This window comes from Hetaerina americana, unplaced genomic scaffold (assembly GCF_022747635.1).
Source record: "Hetaerina americana unplaced genomic scaffold, ioHetAmer1.1.p SCAF_21, whole genome shotgun sequence".
NCBI lineage: Eukaryota > Metazoa > Arthropoda > Insecta > Odonata > Calopterygidae > Hetaerina > Hetaerina americana.
The window spans coordinates 9,577,698-9,597,579 of record NW_027286775.1 but is presented as its reverse complement, the minus strand read 5'-3'; the positions used below and the strand labels follow the sequence as shown (position 1 = coordinate 9,597,579).

At 39.2% G+C, this 19,882-nt stretch overlaps 1 protein-coding gene across 1 annotated transcript in view; it reads right to left on the bottom strand.

The window, feature by feature from the left end:
* The window catches only part of mus101 (mutagen-sensitive 101), a 58,950-nt gene that overhangs the window by 25,602 nt on the left and 13,466 nt on the right, over positions 1 to 19,882 (bottom strand). The window contains exons 12-21 of the mRNA XM_071586160.1: positions 17,346 to 17,477; positions 16,046 to 16,245; positions 15,412 to 15,578; positions 12,497 to 12,696; positions 8,307 to 8,983; positions 7,710 to 7,844; positions 6,739 to 6,915; positions 5,366 to 5,611; positions 3,964 to 4,058; positions 631 to 821 (exon numbers count right to left, since the gene is read on the bottom strand). Coding sequence (XP_071442261.1) covers positions 631 to 821; positions 3,964 to 4,058; positions 5,366 to 5,611; positions 6,739 to 6,915; positions 7,710 to 7,844; positions 8,307 to 8,983; positions 12,497 to 12,696; positions 15,412 to 15,578; positions 16,046 to 16,245; positions 17,346 to 17,477 — 2,220 coding nt within the window. The remainder of the gene's footprint in view (positions 1 to 630; positions 822 to 3,963; positions 4,059 to 5,365; positions 5,612 to 6,738; positions 6,916 to 7,709; positions 7,845 to 8,306; positions 8,984 to 12,496; positions 12,697 to 15,411; positions 15,579 to 16,045; positions 16,246 to 17,345; positions 17,478 to 19,882) is intronic.

Here is a 19,882-nt window from a genome sequence, read left to right as displayed (position 1 = left end):
CGTAGTACTTCTCCACTTGATAATTTTTTTAATTTTATGACTGGGTTTCAATGTATTACATCATCATAAGGTGGTGATGATGTTATACCTCGAAACCCGGTCGTAAAATTAAAAAAAATTCATCAAGCGGAAAAGTGCTACGATCAGTTATTCATTATGTTCGATTTCCACCACATCACGCCTGGAGCTACTCAATTTGAAATTAAGAGTTATTTATGAGCTGTAGCAGAATTCTAAGGAGTATCTTTAGAATAAGTTAAAGAGTTCCCATTGACTTCATTTTGATTAAGGTTAAGAATATAAAATAATAAATTTTACAGGATTTATAGAAAATGAATAGCTAGAGCATCTTTGTTCTCTCACTTAGAATTATCATCCATTATATAATAATAATAATATTTTTATTCACCAAATCAATGAGTTGAACATAATATTTACATTAAAAATTAGTTTACTTGCAATAAAAACACATTCCTCCCCCATCCCCAAATTCAAGTTGGTGGTGAAATTCCTGGCTTTTTGACCTGGCGCCTGCCGTGCACATTCCCACTCTCTCCTCCATTGCTAGGCAGCCTGGCTAATATGTAAGACTAACGAGTCTAACATAAACATCGGAATACCATCACTTACAAGGAGGGTTTCCCATGGCGTAATAGGCAGCAGAAGGCATTTGATTTGGGTTGCTGCCGTTTGTCGTGTCCGGGAAGGGGCCCATTCCTTCCTCCCATGACATCCTCTCTCTCGCTACTCTACTCCGCCTGACCTTCTCGGGTGTGGACAGAATCTCCTCGGCAAGCAGAGAATCCAGCCTTTTCAACTGCCTGGTCATCAAAATATAGGAAGAGATACTTCAGACAGAATTTCAACTATTTCCTACAAAAATAGCTGCCAGTTTATGGGAAAATATATTTTTAAAAATAATAGCTCATTTAAGCAACAATTCTGCAAGAGACATCTGAAAGTACAAGAGAATCCATTATTGATGACCTAAGAACAATGTGGATTGATAAGGAGGAGCAAAATTGACTAAATGTTATCCTTAAAAATTCAGAAAATGAACATTCAAGATAAAAATGTGTAATTGTTACCGTATCGCCTCCAATGGAATATTTTAGCGGTTAGCTGTAGATCTAGCATGAAAGCCATGCTAATTATAATAATATTTATTGGTTCAAATAAGACATGTTTGTATCAAGTATGGAACATGTCACACTCTCTGCTCATATTCTTTGCAGACATCACAGAGTGGATATTACAGAGTCATTATACATCTAAAAAAATAGAAATATAAGTAAGTGTACAGAGTAAAAACCAAAAACAGGCATTGCGGGGCGGTAACTCAAGTATTTTCATTGAGTTGTTTTTGCAGAAAATCATTCATCTAGTGAAAGAGCCATGGATAAATCAACTGTACAGGATTGATGATCATAAAGGAATTGATATAGTTTGAGCTGGAATAGCAAAAAAATTATCTATTTCTCTTAATTTTCTTGGTATTCCGTTCAAGAGCTTCACACCAGCATATCCAGGGTTCTTAACAAACATGGATGAGTTAGTAGCTGACATGGTGTTTCACAAGGTATTCATTCATTAGATGGACTGCAGGGTATTCAGTTCAAGACACGGTGACACCTCGAATGCATGTACTGTACCACATTTACTATATCTTTGAATTTATGCTTCTTTTGTGGTCCAGACTGGGGCCCATACTAATCAATTCAACAAAATATCTCCAATTTGACTCTCCAGAAGTCAGAACTCGCGTTGCATTTCACCTCTAGAAGACAATCACATTTTTTTCACAATTATTAGTTTTCTTAGTCTTTATAACACATGCAGTCAAGCCCTGTATTTGCATTATCAGAATTTACGTTTTTCCACAGTTAACTACATTTTTACCATGTCCCGTACAATTTCCTGTTTTTCCAATGAACAAATAGGGAACACCATATTTACATGATTTCAATTTCCAACTGTTTACATCACGATGTGCTGGATTTTATAAGAAAATCACATTTTGAAAGTTACTCAAGCACATCGGCCTCCATAAGAATGCTTTCCTGACTTCATTTTGTACAAATGCACTTTAAAAAAAGACAAAAGAGAGAAAGTAGTAATGTGAACAGGGAAAAATTTGAATATGGTGGGCACTAGTGACAGAAATATAAACTAATTGAAATCCAAATCTCTGTTATCGTTGCGCAAAAAGAGTCTTACAACGATGTTGCAATGATTACATTGTCCGACAAGGAGTCAGCGATAGAATTTATGGTTTGTAATGACACACAATTGAGACTATTCATATCGCACGTAATTTGAAATTATGAAGAATGAAAATGACTTCAGACCCAAACATGAAGTGGCTTGAAAAACCCAAGAACTGTCAACTGGGATCATTTGCACCACCTCGAGGCGACAGATAAAACAGTGATGGTCTCCTGAATAACTAAAAGTATTGAAATTCGCATTAACGTATCAAAACTACACTCAATCAATTATCTTCTTCAAATGAAGTAGGGCAGCTGTTTGCATAATTTCAAACAACGTGGTAGCTCAGACACTCTTGTATATAGTTTTCCTCCATTACTCGAGAACGTAAATATTATCCTGCTTGACAATGGGAAGACGATGTGAAAGGAAGAACACTTTCAACAGAGAAAAGTCTCCTTCTTCCCACTATTTGCATTTTCCTCTATTTTACACTCACTTTTCTTCTGGGGTCCCTAGAAAAGTGCAAATAATGGGTTTTACAGTATTTGTTTATTATAATTGGTTTTTGTGAATTCATTGTTACTTGGAATTATTTTTTTTATAGCTATGCATTTCATTTTTTTACCTAACAACCTTATAACTGTCAAAGTACTCTCCATTACCCTCAATACATTTGTCCAATCTACGATTCCATTCCTGGAAACATTTTTCAAACTTATCCGTTTTGATGCCCGATAGCTCCTGCCTTGTGTTTTTCTACACCGCTCCTAGGTCATCAATATGTTGTCCTTTCATGTCCCTCTTCATCATGGAAACAAGAAGAAATCGCACGGAGGGGGTTGGATGAGTAAGGGGCATGGGGGAAGGGAGTTGTGCTGTTCTGGCTAAAAACTGGTGAACTGAAATGACTACATGAGCTGTTGGACTGTCATGGTGGAAAATCCAGTCCTTTGCCTCCCGCAAATTGGCCCTTTTTGGTCACACAATCCTTTTGAAACCTCCAAATAGAGAGACTGATTAACGGCCTGATCCGGTGGGATGAATTCAGAATGCAATATCTCCCTATCACATCGAAAAAACAAAAGCATCATCTTGAGGTTTGATTTCACCTGATGAGCATTCCTTCAGACCAAGTGGCGAAGTTTTCCACTTGCTTTCTGCTTTTCCACCCAGATTATTGTTGACGTACTTCCTGAATGAACTTGGTTCCTTATTTGAAATGAAAAAACCATCGTTACACTTGAGTTTGTCCCTTAGAACAATCCTTGTAAGCTGTTCATAACATGATAACAGTTTCTGCTGCGTATTTTCCCAAGCAGGGAGCAAATGCTCTCAGCAGCACGCTGTCCTCTGGCATCTGCCATGACGAGGAAGTAGGAGCAAGCGAATCTGCTTTTAAAACACAAATTGTTGTGACTTGACGCAACCTTCCCAGATGGCAATAATGCCTGCGCAGAACTTGGAGCGATTTACACCATGCTCACCTAGCGGAAGAAATGCATACAACATAAGCTCCGCCAACCGCAGCACTATTTCAGTTATTTTTGGGGGCCTCTCGTATATTAATCAATTTTTTGAATGATCACTGAAGAAGTTGACCTGCAAAAGGTTAGACGGTTGTTATTCTGAGGGTCAAAATCAAAAGCTACCAATGCTTCACAATTGTGACAATCACAAAAGGTTGTTGGTGTTCAAAAATTAGAGTGTTTAGGGAGTACGATTAACAAAAGAACGGGATGAGATTTCACTCACATTTGAACTTCTGGTTTCCTGAATGCCTCCGGCTCCTGGTTCTGGTTCTTTTTTGCTTCGTCGACACGTTCCCGATCAACGTCAGTCTTCTTACTCTGAAATAAGACACAGGAAAAATTGAAAACTGAAGCTGGAGATGAGGACGAGGGCACATGTTTTTAAATATCACTGGGATATTATAAGAGTTAGGGAGAAGAGTAATATACTTTTTTTTAAGGTTGTCCAAACCGTGCACGGACAGGTGTGCAAGTATGAATTGTGGATTTCAGACAACAGATGGTGCACCAATGCAGTTTGTGGGAACAAAGATTAGTTCCATATGGTTGTCCCATCAACAAGAAGTGCCAGACAAGCACGAGTGATAAATTGAGAATATTTTGGCTTGGTGTTTGTGTGCTGCTTTGTTCAATATGTGGAAATTTAATGCCAAGCAAAGAGCATTCGCAGACAGCATTGACTTTTGGTTTTCATCCGAAGAAAACTGCCGCTGAATCATCATGGCGATTACTTTGAGACGCTTATAGGGAACAACATGCTCCATCGCAAGATGCATCTGTGTGAATGATGGCTTTGGCGTTTCAAAAGTAGTGTTTGCAGACTAGAAACACAGAAAACTGCCAAAAATAAGCAAAAAAAATGGCTCGATGTATGGTTCGCGGCATAAGGGAAAGATTTTTACTTGCGTGGTATCCACAAATTGCACCAAAGATGAGAAAAATGTCCGACAAGCAATGGAGCATACTTTGAAGAAAGCTCTTTTTATTTTATTTTTTAAACCCTGCTATGAAATATACACCCGCTATTTCAACCGAGTGTGCTGAAAAAAACTTACATAAAAATGGTCTAAAATAATTGATTTTTAGAAATATTCAATGCATTTGAGTATCTATTGACAACTGCTGATTTAGTGAAAGTAAAAACTTAAAAAAACCCACATATTACAAACTTGTATTTTTTAAGAAAGTATATCAAAGTTTCAAAGCATTTAATTATCTCAAATATTGTAATTTTAAAAAAATTTTGAGATGCTGGGAGAGAAAGAATAATTGCATAGTTAATGCACAAAATAGAAGAGAGTTTACTGCATTACTTAATAACAGCCATAGCTTTGAGACTTAATATAAATAAATTACAATAATATTCTGTGGTAATCAATTACTAGATCAGTAGTTGAAGAGTAATCACTTGTTTTTCTTCAAGCTGCAGAAAAATGTGATGTTACCACAGTAACATTTCCTTCCTACCTTAAACTTACATTGGTGAAATAGGTGTGAACTATTTCCTTCAAATATGTTAATAGCAACTAACAGTACTCATTTTAATAGAAACCCTATTAAGAGTAAAATATAAGTATAATTGTCACAAAAACTAAAAGATTAAAAAAAGGTCGAATTCCAGTAACCTCCTTTGCTCTGCTTGTGGATACTTGGATGGGTGCCATTAGAAAGGCCTGCGACTTCGACTTGAGAGATTCCCAGTTGACTGGAGTTTCTCCAGAGCATCTCAAGGGGTAGTCGGTTGGAGGAAACAACGCCTCATCCTTGCGCATGCCCTCTGCAGCGCAAAGGTCCACCCATGCTGGGGCCACCAAGATCTTTCCTGCTTCATGCGCCTGCCTGTACTCCTCTGCCGATTCACACTCCTCTCCCTGTGAGAATTAATGCAGAGACAAGCAGGTCACAAGAGAGAGAAATACTCCTCCACACCTGCTCAATTAATGCAAATCAATTTCAACGGGATGGATTACCAACATTTTCACTGTTTTTGAACGTATTTTTTTTCGTAATCCAAGCTAGCTACTGCAATACTTTTCTTTTTACGTAGGTATTTGCAGTTCACATCATCAAAATAATGACTCGCGAGCAAGCTCTGATGATGGAAATCTGCATTTACTGCAGTAACATTAATAGAGACATAATGAAGATATAGAGGTAAATATGTTCATTCAAGGTAACTAAGAAATTTTTCAAGCTTGAGAAGACTTCACATACATCTAATGTACACCATACACCAGGAAAATACAAAATCCTTCTTGGTTTTCTCACCAATGTTCTTGCCTTTCACCTAAATTAAGAGTCCAACATATGTTGCAAAAACTGTTTCCGGTGGGAAAATCAATGAAAAATTGGAGATTTTGCTGTTGTCCATCATTCCATAGCTGCTTTTCAACTGATCCGATTCCCTTTTCTTAAGATGTACTCATGGCATTTCGTTACCTTTCTTTAAAATATGTGAGCAAGTCCAAGATCATTCACATTCCCTCCTGAAATTGTTTTTGGCTGATCGTGTCTATAATTCAGTTTTCTAATGAACGTGAGGCTAGAATTAAATTCATTGTAACTGCAGAGGTAAACATACACTGTTCTTAATTTGTGACATAAAAAGGGGATATTTTACATTCTTCCCACTAAACACCCAAAGAAAAAAACTGGCAATTCCCAAGTTGCGGAAAAGAAAAGATAGATTCTGTCCACTGAACATAACATGGGAAACACTTCCTTAAAATGGGGTTATGTAATTTATGAAGTCAGGCATTAGTGCCTTATACAAACAAGCGTCAAAAATAGTGGAGTTATTATTCCCATTAAATTTCATTACTCTTACCGGGGAATTATCAGCTTCCTTTATCACAACATGAACTATCTTAGTGCTGCATTGTACCATCTCATCCCATTCACAGATGCATTTTTCACATTGATTACTCCCATGAATCTTCTTCATTTACGATAAATAAAGGCAAAGGTAATGCTCATGGAGTGGTGCCGTGAGTTTTACCTGGAAAATGGCATGGGTGACATTGTCACTGAACAAATACTGGACCACTCCTCCCAAGGCTTCCACCTTTGCCGCCACCTGCTCCCTCTTTGCCCTCGGGAATTCCTTCCATACGTACGCCACCACGCCTGCAAATGGCTTCGTCCCCTTCTTACTCGACTCCTCGGGTTCCCATGGCTGTGGGAAATAAGAGAAAGGATGGAAATCAACAGTGTTTAACTTTCCACTCACGGGTATTCCGGTTATTTTTCTATTTCCAAAGTTTAATGCCCAAAAGTAGGTTGGTGCCGAGACGTTTTCCTTTGCGCTTGAGAATAATTAAATAAGATTTGAGGGCATCCATTGAGACGGATCTGATTGAGACTATATGCCCACCAAAGACTACTTTTCATTTCCCAACTGAAAAATATGGCACAGCGGAAATCAATTCACGTGGAACAAGGAGGTCATCAAAAACACACATGCCTTTTTTGAGCACCTTCCAATATTCTCAGTTTTGGACGATTTAAAAAAGTTGGGAGACATGCTGGGAAAAGTATATCGAGCTAAAAGGGGACTACGTCGGAAAAGAAAAAATCTAACAAATAGTGGTTTCCTACTTTTTCCTACGGACAAATTGAGCGACCCACATAACAATTCAAACATCAAAAGCCACATTTTGAAGCATTGATAGTAATAAGAATTATGATATGAAAATGAACATAAAATTGAATGCTGGGAAGAAGCAGACGATGGCTTTTGAATATTGGAAGTTCTCTGATGAGAAAGTGACATTTCATGGGCTATTGATTGAGGGCCAATGGTGAGGTGCATTGTTTAAAAAAGAGCCATCATCGCCAGCAAATCAAGAAAGTGTGTTTCATTAACATTTTAATCCTGGGCGAGAATGAAACTATGATGCAAGGAAGGCGTGGTGCAGTGACAAATGAAGCCACGCAGGAACTCTAATATTAGGCGTTGCAATGCCTTACCCTTTTCCTCTTCCCCGTCCCCTCGCCGGAAGATCCAGGCCCACTGCCTATCTCCTCATTACCATGCTCCATTTCCATTTTCTTGCAAGCATTGCCAATGGATGCCCACAGACGCCGCTTTAGCTCCGATAGGGGCTGCAAATAGATGTGTGGAGATAACAAAGAAGTTAATTACGAGGGCAAATACCTCAAATTTACATTATTGAAGAGACCATTGAAAACATACTATGCAGTATTTTCAAATTTTCCTTTGTTGTCAATTTTTTCTTTTTTGACCTTTTTTGGAGCAATGATAATCATAATAAAAATAAAATTACATGAAATTGAGGTCAATCAACAGCTGTGTGCTCTTTTAATTGAGTGAAAATATCGAATGTGTCAGCAAAACATAAGCATAAGGTTTCCCTCAGTTAGGAAAGTCAAACATTCGCTCAATGATCAATTTAAAAATTAATTGACATGCAAAATAAAGGTTATTCTGTTGACTAAAACTAATTTAAATGAAACAATATGCATAAAGTGAGCATAAAAAAGTACAGCTAAGAATGAAAACTGGTATCAAAGCTTCACAGCCAACACAGATGGGTCACAACTCACCGTTTCAGGTTTCTTCTCCACTTTTGGAGGAGTGGGTTTGTGCAACTTAGGAATGGTCTCCACCCAAGTCTTCCACGCCTTCCTCGTACTCCTGGAGGGATTCGCTTCAAACACTTGGCCGTATGGAGTCCCAGGAGTGGAGGGCAGCAACCTCTGACCTTTCCCCTCTCCTCCACCCTCGTTCCCATCCTCCACAGCATCGCATGGCGTAGATACGCCGTTGTCCCCGACTGCATCGCCCTGACAGCCTCTCATGACAACATCTGGCATTCCACATCCATGGTTTGCATGGCTGCGGTTCGTTGGAGTGGAGGCTTCCCCATCTCCGACCCCATCCGTCGCCCTCAAATTGCCAACTCCCGACGACAATGACCTCTCACCAAACGAACCATCGCCTCCACGAAAGGATTTGGAAGACACTGGAGTTGTAATGGGTGGTGCCACTGGGGTTCCGGCTGATTGTTGGTTCCCCGTTGTCACTCCCCCTTGACTGGTGGCGTCAATGCCGCACGTGGCACGACTATCTGACTTGTCTGCTGAGACATTCTGTTGCACAAAGTTGCATTGAGGCATTTCACTCCCGGAGGAAACAGAACTTTTCTCCACAACTGTCTGTTTCACAGCGTCCGATGCTCCATCAGACTTTCCAGGAGTTGCATCCTTTTGCTTCTCCACGGCTGCTTAAACAAAAAAAAAAGACAATCATTAGATCAAGAAAAACAAGAACGGGAGGATATCAAAGGAAATTATATTTTTGTCTACGTTATTACATATATTGTAAGAAACATAATGTAGCAGTTCGAAGGAAGACATCCTTCTATGATTTGCAAGGCAAATTACTTAAATAGAGCTAAAAATAAATAATACGAAAAAATCAATCAACCCATGTATCAAGTGTTAATGAGGACTTGGCTGTGTAATGAGCATACAGGGTCGCACCCAAAAGTGGTTGGACTGATTTTCTCTGGCGCAAACGGAGCGGTGGAGGGGGGTCTGCCTGGCAGGGTAAGGTGGAGGGGGCTCTTCGCAACAGACCGACACCAACCTCAGTCGCCTGCGGGCTGTCGTTGAGTGAGGACACCATTTTTAGTGAAGCAAGTTTTTTGTCCGCGTCGAAAAACAAAATGAATCTGAATTTAGAGCAACGTTATTCCGTGAAGTTTTGTGCGAAACTCGGGAAGACGGCAACTGAGACCCTCGATATGATCAAGCAGGCTTATGGGGACACTGCCTTAAGCCGTTCCACAGTATTTGAGTGGCACAAGTTGTTTCAAGAGGGTAGGGAGCTCGTTGAAGACGACCATCGCTCCGGACAGCCGTCGACGGCAAGAACCGACCCGAATGTGGACAGAGTGAGGACACTGCTGAGCACAGACCGACGCTTACTTCTACTCTACATCAATACCCTGCAAGCCACCAAAAAGGTGTGTGGCAGGGGATGCAGCACCCGGAGGAAAGGGTAAGGGATGAGGGGGTTAGGGTTTTTCAAATGGATGGGGAAAGGTAAGGGGAACCTGCAAAAAAAATATATATAAGAAAATATATAAATAAATATAATCGCATAACCCTGCGCAGTCGCTACCTTGTAGGTTAATACTTATTATGTCGAGCCGACTAATGGGGGATTTCGATTACAAGCATTCAGGTCTCTTATTGTTCTTGGAAAAAAATGACATTTTAAACCTATCAGTCTTGCAGTCTATCTCTCTAATCTTACATTCGTGATCCCTCCGCCCGTAATACGTTGGGGTTCGTATGTATGTCCTTGATGTCATCGGAAAAGGACCCATCATTAAATGTTTTTAATAAGTTTAATCTATATTGTAAACGCCGCTGTGTAAGGGAATCCTAGCCTAAATTTTCTAGCAAAGTAGTTACGCTACTGCGTTGGTAATAGCAATTTTTGACAAATCTAGCCCCCCTCCGCTGAACTCGATCCAATTCCGAAATTAAATTTATCTCTTGAGGACCCCATATACTGGCAGCATACTCTAGGTGGGGCCTGACTAGGGCAAGAAAACATCGTTCCTTCACTTTTTCGTCACATTTACCCAGCACTCTTTTTACAAATCCCAACTTTTTATTAGCACGACCGCATATTTCCCGTATGTGCTTTCCCCAGGACAGATCGTGAGTAATTGTTACACCCAAGTATTTAAAGCAATCTACCCTTGCGATTTCTGTTTGTTTCACTTTGTAACTAAATGGGGGGGTGTTACTCTTTTCCTAAAAATGTATTACTACGCATTGTTTCAAATTTAATTCCACTTGCCATGTATCACACCAAGTCTGGATTGCATTTAGGTCGTTAGCTAACGTTACTCTGTCATCGCGACTTCGAATGTCCCCATAAATCACCGCATTGTCAGCAAAAAGACGGAGCCTGCTATTAACCACGGTGCTGAGGTCATCTATGTAAATAAGAAACAAGAGGGGGCCTATGACGCTTCCCTGTGGTACACCCGACGCGACCTTAACAGTATCGGATGATACACCGTCCAGGACGACTGTTTGAACACGATTTTTTTTAAATTGTCTAATCCAGCATATAACACTCCCGTGTATTCCATAAGTTTCCAACTTAGCGAGTAGCTTGCAATGAGGGACTTTACCAAAAGCTTTTTTAAAATCTACGAATATTGCATCAACTGGAATATTACTTTCACCGGAATGCATTATATCATGAACAAAGAGTGCGAGTTGAGATTCGCAAGATCTACCTTTACGGAACCCGTGTTGGTTATTAATCAATAAATCTTGGCTATCGAGGTACCTCATGATGGAACTAACAATGATATGCTCAAGAATCTTACAGGAGATGGAGATGAGCGATATTGGCCTATAATAACTGGGTTCCTCCCGGTCTCCATTTTTAAATATGGGTGTCACAGAAGCTATCGTCCAGCCGCTTGGCACGCTTTCTTCTGCTGATGATTTCTTAAATATTATATTTAGATAAGGAGCAATTTCAGACGACAGTTCTTTATACACGCGAGCCGGTATCTCATCAGGTCCCGGAGATTTGCTGGGGTCGATGTTTTTAAGGAGTAACTCTATCCCGCGGGTGGAAAAGTTGATTGCATGCATTGGCTCAACGTGCAGGTGCTCACCCGCCTCCGAGAACCTGTGAAAAGAGTCCGACCGGCCATCGCAAACTGCTGGGTGCTTCATCATGACAACGCACTGTGCCATGGCGCGCTCATCGTCAGACAGCTCCTGGCCAAATACGGCGTTGCCACGTTGCCGCACCCACCCTATTCTCCCGATCTGGCACCACCGGACTTCTTCTTCTTCCCCCTGATGAAAAGACAGCTCAAGGGACGACGTTTTGACTCGATAAAGGCCGTTGAAGAGGCTTCGACGAGGGTCATCAATGGCATCCCCAAAGAAAATTTCCAGCGGGCGTACGGGGAATGGGAGCAACGTTATACTAAGTGTGTAGCAGCTCAAGGAGCATACTTTGAAGATTATTAAGACAATGTAGGTATATCGTCAATAAAATTCTTTTAAAAAAATCAGTCCTACGACTTTTGGGTGCGACCCTGTATACAACATAAAATAAAGAAATGTGTCAAAGAGAGGGAAATGATAATGGGGAAACTACGGAGAGCAAACAAAAATATTTAAATGAAAACATTAAATACTATTAACAAATTGACTCTCAAGAAAGCCCAGATATTTCAAACTTGCTTAAAAAAGTATTTAATTATCCTCACAATTGTAGTTTTGTTAATATTTTGAGGCTCTGAGAAGAGAAGAGAGTAGCACAGATAAAAATTGGTATAAATTTGCCCCATTGAATTCAGATATACAGGGTGTGGTGCTTAAATCAGGACAAATTTCTATTTGGGTTTCTTGCCATATCGTAGTTTCACTGGAGGTCGCTATGGGCGTCGTTGAAAGCTGTAGGCATCTAGTGAACAGTCATAACCTCAAAATGGCGGAGATGTTACGTACAAGTGCGGAGTACAATGGAAGAGCCGCTATTATCGACAGTGTTCGCACTGGGCGTTATATTTCAAAATAGTTGGATTCATCGGGTGCCCCAGATCAACTGTTTCCGATATTGTGGCCGAGTATAATGCTTTGGAGAAGTCTGGGGAAGGTTTCGCTAACCCGGCGAGGAAACCTCATTCGAAGGAACACGTGCTTGTCCGGATTTAAGCACCACACCCTGTAGTTATTCTTACATTTCACCACAAGGTAATCTGATTCTTGAACTTTCTGGCCCTTCTGCGCACAAGCAAGGACCCAATCCTTAGTGACTGCAGGCAGGCCCCATTTTACAGCTGCGGCATATTTATTCCCTTCAGGAGTGGGACAAACCAGGTGGGTGGAGGCCACAGCATTCTTCTCCGGGATGTCCTTCTTGGAAAACACTTCCTGTGAACTGATAAAACAAAATATCACATGAAAAAAACTCTCTTGAACGCAATGACACAAAGACAGTGATGACTCATGACAAGACGAAAATATTTTTGCAGTTTTCCAATTAAAAAAAGTTATGCGAAACCTCCCAATTAAAGCTTCTGCGAAATGTTAGGTGAAACCTTCGGAGGGAACTCGTAAAACCATATGCAGAGAAAGAGTACACATAAAACAGAGGTTGGGAGGAAAATATTTTAAACGCATAATCTAATGCTTTAAAAATATTCCATAGGATTATAATAAAGAACATAAACATCCACAAATTTCATCAAATGAAAAACACAATGTATATTTCCACTGTACGTTGTATTCTTCATTTAATGAACATGAACTTACACAAAGTTGAGCCTGAAACAATTGAATACATCCACAAATTTGTTTACACAAATAGGTGAAGTACATTGAATGAATGTAAAACTCCAATAGCCGTAAACAGTTTACCTTTCTAAACAAAGTACAAATGAAATTAGTTGGCTAGCACCACAAGTCAAGAAGGGGTAAAAAGTAAAAAGGAGAGGATAAGGAAGGTGAACACGAATATGCGTAATCGTAATTGATTACCCTTCAGTACGCTGAAGAGGGCTACTTTGTGGCCGAAATACGCGTATTCGTATTCACCTTCCTTATCCTCTCCTTTTTACCCCTTCTTGACTTGTGGCGCTAGCCAACTGATCTCATTTGTGCTTTGTTTAGAAAGGTAAACTGTTTACGGCTATTGGAGTTTCACATTCATTCAATATTACTAGCCGTAAGAGCTCATTTCTATCAATATACAATAAGGTGAAATACATTTAAATAAAAATATGCCAACAAATTCAAAGTACAAGTTTTCATATTGAAAGTAGATTTCTATATTAAATTTAGATTAACAGCAATATCATTAATTCACTCACTGTTTTTCTTCACTGACAGCGGTGATTATTGATTGACAGTGAGCATTGTCCATTGAGGGTCCCAAAGAAAGAACATAGATGTTTTATTTTTCACTAGCCTCCACTTCTGTTCATCAGTAAGAATTATACAGATCATTTATGTTTTCATTGACAAGAAAAAAGCAAGTAAAATCAAAAATTGTGTTCTTAGTAATTGTCCGTTCTCCTCTTTTGTGCTCAGGTTCCAGATGTGAATGTTTGAATTCCTAGCTAAGTTCCCTATTATTGCATCTAGAATTTGAAGATTTGGCATACTTGATTCTCAATGTTTCAAATTTTTTTCTGTCAAGTCATAGCAATGTTAATCAATATTATAATAAATAAAATCAAAAACCAAATCAAGCCGACATCTACGAGATCTGTTCAAAAAGTATCGTGACTTCTGTGTTTTTTCAAAACTTATTTATTTATTCATGAATATCTATTTTGTCCCCTTCAAAGTAATCCCCATTTGATAATCCACACTTTTGACAATGTTTTTCCTAATCCTCGAGAAGCACTTCAAAAAATCATTTTTTGTTATCTTGATCAGCTCCTCCTTCGATGCAGTGTTTATCTCGTCAATCGTAGCGTAGCGTCGTCCTTTCATGGGCCTCTTCAGTTTCGGGAACGAGAACAAGTCACTGGCGGCCAGATCTGGGGAATACGGTGGCTGGGGCATCATAATTGTGTTATTTTTGGCCAAAAATTCACACACAAGTAATGATGTATGAGCAGGGGTGTTGTCACGGTGCAAAAGTCGATTTTTGTTCTTCCACAAATCCGGTCTTTTTTTGCAGATTGCATTTCCGCAAATAGCGCATAACTTGTAATGGTGATATTCCTTTTTACCGTTCCACTCTGTGGCAAGAACTCATGATGTACCACGTCCCTGCAATCAGAGAAAACTGTGAGCAAAACTTTCACATTCAACCGCACCTGGCGCACTTTTTTCAGTCTTGGTTCGTGCTGCAGCTTCCATTGGGATGATTGAGCTTTAGTTTTCACGTCATAACCATAGACACATGATTCGTCTCCAGTTGTGACCCATTTGGAGGAGCAAATTTCGGTCGTCGCGGACAGAGTCCAACACCTCATTAGCAATGTTAATGCGTTGCTGTTTTTGGTCAAATTTTGGTACGAATTTCCTGGCGATCCGAGTCGTGCCCAAATCATTGGTAAAAACCAAATGGCAAGAGCCAATCGATATGTTTAGGTCCTCAACAACTGCTCTAACGGTGATTCAATGATTGGCCAATACTACTTTCTTCACTTCATCAATATTTTCGTCTGTTGTTGATGTGCTCGGGGCGTCCGGCACGCTCTTCGTCCTTCACATCTTCTCGGCCCTCTGAGAACATAGTGTACCACCAATAAACGTTGTTTTGGTCCAAGGTAGCTTCTCCCTACGCCACAGTCAACATTTGGAATGCGTCCATGCACTTAATTTCGTTTTTCACACAAAATTTGGTACAGATTCTTTGATCCATTTTTTGGAAGGGGCAAAAATCAAAGGCAAGCTAAAACACGTTCAAGCAAAACAGCTGTCAACAACTAACTGAGCATTCAAAATGGCCAAACCTTGCGACATAAGTGAGAGACATTGGCACCAATATAACGTCACAAAAAAATCGAAAATCAAATATACGTAGCCCGTGAAAATTCAAAATTGGCGATACTTTTTGAACAGACCTCCTATCATGTCATTTTTTAGTTTAAAAGAAAAATGCTACCACCAGGGAAACAAAAAGTTTCATTGAACTTACTAGGCTCCCAAAGTTTCTGCCAAAGTTGAAATATAGAGACGTTCCTTTCCAGCATACGAGCTGATTCCAATCACACACCCATTCAATGGCTTGCTATTAGACTCCACAACGAAAGGACGATGATAATATTCGACAGGAGTTATTTTATTCTGGTCATTACAATCCTCCTGCAAAAACAATTAAAATTGAAAAAGCAGACAATGGTTTGCTACATACATAATGCACAAAGTTACAACAATGCCAAAACTACAAAACAGGGAAATCTTTTTAGGAACTTTATGAACATTATTTCATAGATAATTGCAGCTTTAAGAATATATTAATGTTAGTGCTGGGATGTTCAAAGGGATTCAACATTGTGAAAATAGTGGTCAAAGAGGTCTAAGTGAATGGAAACTGTTGTACAAGCAGTGTTAATATTTTACCAGGGCGAAGTCTTAGTCTTAGTAAGTAACACATGAAGTCTTATTTTTATAAGACCAAACTTTCCTAAACACTGCCCCACGCAAATACGCAAGCCTTTGTTAAATGGAATGACAAATTTCTTATTTAAAGCTGAAGCAGGGAAATGGAGGAAACATTTATAACTATAATTAAAAAAATGATTACATAGGACAATCAGATAAAAGATTACCAGCCAAAGAGGGGTGACAACTTCTCCCACAGTGCAAGGCAGCTGACCTCCTTCGACAGGGACAATCCCATAATCTGGAATGCCCCGGAAGCGTCTCAGCATCACCTGACCCCCTAACTCCCCCAACAATTGCCTAATCTCTTCACTGGCATCCTCATTGTCAGGGTCACCGTCAAATCCCGCAACCACAAACTTCAGACCTGAATACCAAATCGAAGTAAAATATTTAAGTTCAAATTACTGTGGGAAGTGTAACAACAGTCACTTTACCAAGGTCGTTGACAGACGTCCATGTGTGCATGAATTCCACAGTGCAAACACAATTCTTCTTGACCAGGATGTAACCAACCATCAGTCCTTAATTCATACGTCAGTTTCAATAATTTATGACAACATGCTTGTTTTCATTCAGAAACGGTTTTTACTCGATGACAAATTCTGATCCGTAAGTGGAATGTGGTGACAATGTGGGCTGCTGGCACCTATTGGTTGAAATCGGACTCTCTTGATTTTTTCTCAGGCTCAAAAATGTGGTCCAAGTCCATAGAAGATGAATCTAGCAACAATTAAATAAATCACTCTTTCATTTAGTCACCTCCTTGTCAAATATGCAAACTTGAAGGTTTAATAAGGCCTCAGAGTCTACTCCAGCAACTTCTGTGACTATGTGAATAGTGTGACCACACAAGAAACCTGAGGACGAAATTCCTGGACATTCATTTCAAGGTCTTCCTGACTAAAAGTTGCAATTTTTCCAAGTTTTGTTTTGGCAAAATATTATACCAACAGATAAGCTCAAGACACCATAATAACACTTTGCCATTCATACAATAAAGCATACAGTATGGTGAGAACCAATTTATTCATAACAAGAAGCATAATAGTACTCCTTTTAAGTCAGTCAAAATTTATTTATTTTATAAGAAACATTGTCGTCATGAAAAAAAACAAGAAGGTTAGCACTGCAACAAAGGTGCAAATCAAAGCCACTACTCTGATAAAATGCCCATATTTTTAGATTCTACTTAATTCTAAGAATTTACTCGAATGAAATGAATTTATTACTTGAAAATTAAAGCTATCAATTTTCAAACCTAAAATCACAGAAATAGGAAAAGGTACGCATTAAAAATCATCAAAAAAGTGAAAATTTGAAACAATTCCATGAAATAAATGTTACCAAAAATATGCTTGATTTAATATTATAATCCTCATGGGCAAAATAAAAGTCAAAATGTTAAATGAATGAATTATCTGAGCTCAAATCAATATACCACACATGCGAGCAGCCTAAGATTACCATCAAATAATTTCCCAGTGAGTGCCGTAGATGTTTCATTGGCTCTATCTTCCTGTGAGACCTCATCGTTCGAAGATGTCTTTTGTCTTGCATTCTCTTGACTCACTTCTGGAACTCTAGGGGGCAACTTTTCTAGAAGACAAAATTAATGCAAAAAATTACTCTTGACTTCATTTTCAAACATTCAATGAGATAAAAGAGGACCACACTGAATAGTTTGCAAGTAAAAACATTTCTTTAAACACAAACAGCAACTAACACAATGCTTTAGGAAAAACTATGTTTTATCATCCATACGTTACGATTACTGAAATTAAACCTGCGGACAAATAATTTATACATGATTTGGAAAACAAATTAAGATTTATGGAGAAGAAAGCATCATGACTACAAAAGGAAACCTGATTCCTGACTTTCAATAATCATCACTAATGTTTTCATGCATATTTATTTTAGGAAATAGGGATATTTCAGGGAGTTCACCATATCAGTATGTATTGACCTCAAAACCTCTTATCTTGGGAGAGACAGATCACAGGAGCAGTTTGGAAAATTTAGAAGGTTCACTGCAGGGCAGTTCGCTTGGCTCAAAATATTTCGATAAGATAAAAAGTGTCCCAAAAATTCTTCTGGAGTTGGGAATCATTGGAACAAAGACAATTTAATGTTAGGTTAAACTTACTAAATAAATTCAGAGCTGCATGTTTCAAGACTGAGGTCTCGTCAAATTATTCGCATTCCAACATACATTGGTCGATTGGATAATGAATATAAAATTCAAGAAATAGATGCCAGAACTAGCAGACTCAAGGACTCCAAAGTTTCCCCTGCAATTTCAGTAGATGTAGGAGGTGTGAGCATTCCCCAAAATTCCAGCGCCCAATTCCTGGGAGTTATTCTGCATAGAAACATGTCTTGGGAGGAACACATTTTCAAATTACGAAGAAAGTTAAGTTCCCTATGCTTCCTCATTAGAAATATTAGATATTCTGTAAATTTAGAGGTCCTTCTATCAATTTACTATGGTGAATTTTATTCCCGTGTTACTTTCAGTATCCTCTTCTGGGGTTCCTCTCCCCATGTGGGCATAATCTTCAAAATCCTAAAGAGGATTATACGTATTATGAGCAATGCTCCTTGCGATGCACCATGTAAACCTCTCTTCAAAAGACTTGGTCGATTACCAGTACCTTGCATATATATATTTAATGTCATCTTGCATGCAAAGGGTAATATTTCCCAGTACAAGTTCAACCACAATTACCATAGTCACTACACAAGGACCTGCAATGACCTGCACCAACCATTTGTCAGGACACACAATACTGCCCATGGGCCCAAAGGAATGGGCTTGAGGTTATTCAATAAACTTCACCATGAAATCAAATATGAAACAAAAGTACCTGTTTTCAAGAAAAAGCTGTTCAATCTATTAAAAAATAATATGTTCTATTCTGTAAATGAATACCTGGGATTGTCACTACACATCACTTCCGGCTTAACCAATTAATATGTAATTATACTACTTCATTGGTATGTAAATACAGGGTTCATACAATAAGAATCGGGACTGGTTCCCAAAATCATAATTTATTGCAGTTATCATTACAATTACCAAATAATCTTCAAAATACATTTGTACTGCATCATAACATGCTTAGTTTGGCGTGTCTGCCACTCGTCAAAAGCCCGCTGGAAGTGGGTTTCCGGAATACTATTGAGAGCCTTTGCCATCGCCATTGAACCGCCTTGATGGAGTCGAACCGATATCCTTTGAGCTCTTTTTGAGCTATCCTTTGAGGTAATAACACTGTCGAGAAAGTCTTCATCTTCCTGGACGCAGACCAAAATTTCTTGCAAAATTTCCACCCGCGACAGTTACGTATGCTCCTCGCTCAAGACTTTTGGCACCAGCTTCGCGAACACTTTCCTCACCGCAAGATCCTCTATTATAATGGTGTGGATGGTTCCGACTGAAAGGACGGTCTCCTCACTCATAAGGGCGATGGTTAAACGCCAGTCAGAGTCCAAAACGTTTTTCACCTTGGCCACCTGAGCATTGGTTCGAGCAGTTGTCGGGCATCCAACCCTGTGCTTGTCAAAATATATACATACATATATATATATATATATATGTGTATGTATATATATATATATATATATATACATACACATACATACATACATACATACATACACACACACATATATATATATATTAAACATATATAATTATATATTATACATATATATAGGGTCGCACCCAAAAGTGGTAGGACTGATTTTCTCTGGCACGAATGGAGCGGTGGAGGGGGGTCTGCCTGGCAGGGTAAGGTGGAGGGGGCTCTTAGCAACAGACCAACACCAACCTCAGTCGCCTGCGGGCTGTCGTTGAGTGAGGACACCATTTTTAGTGAAGCAAGTTTTTTGTCCGTGTCGAAAAACAAAATGAATCTGAATTTAGAGCAACGTTATTCCGTGAAGTTTTGTGCGAAACTCGGGAGGACGGCAACTGAGACCCTCGATATGATCAAGCA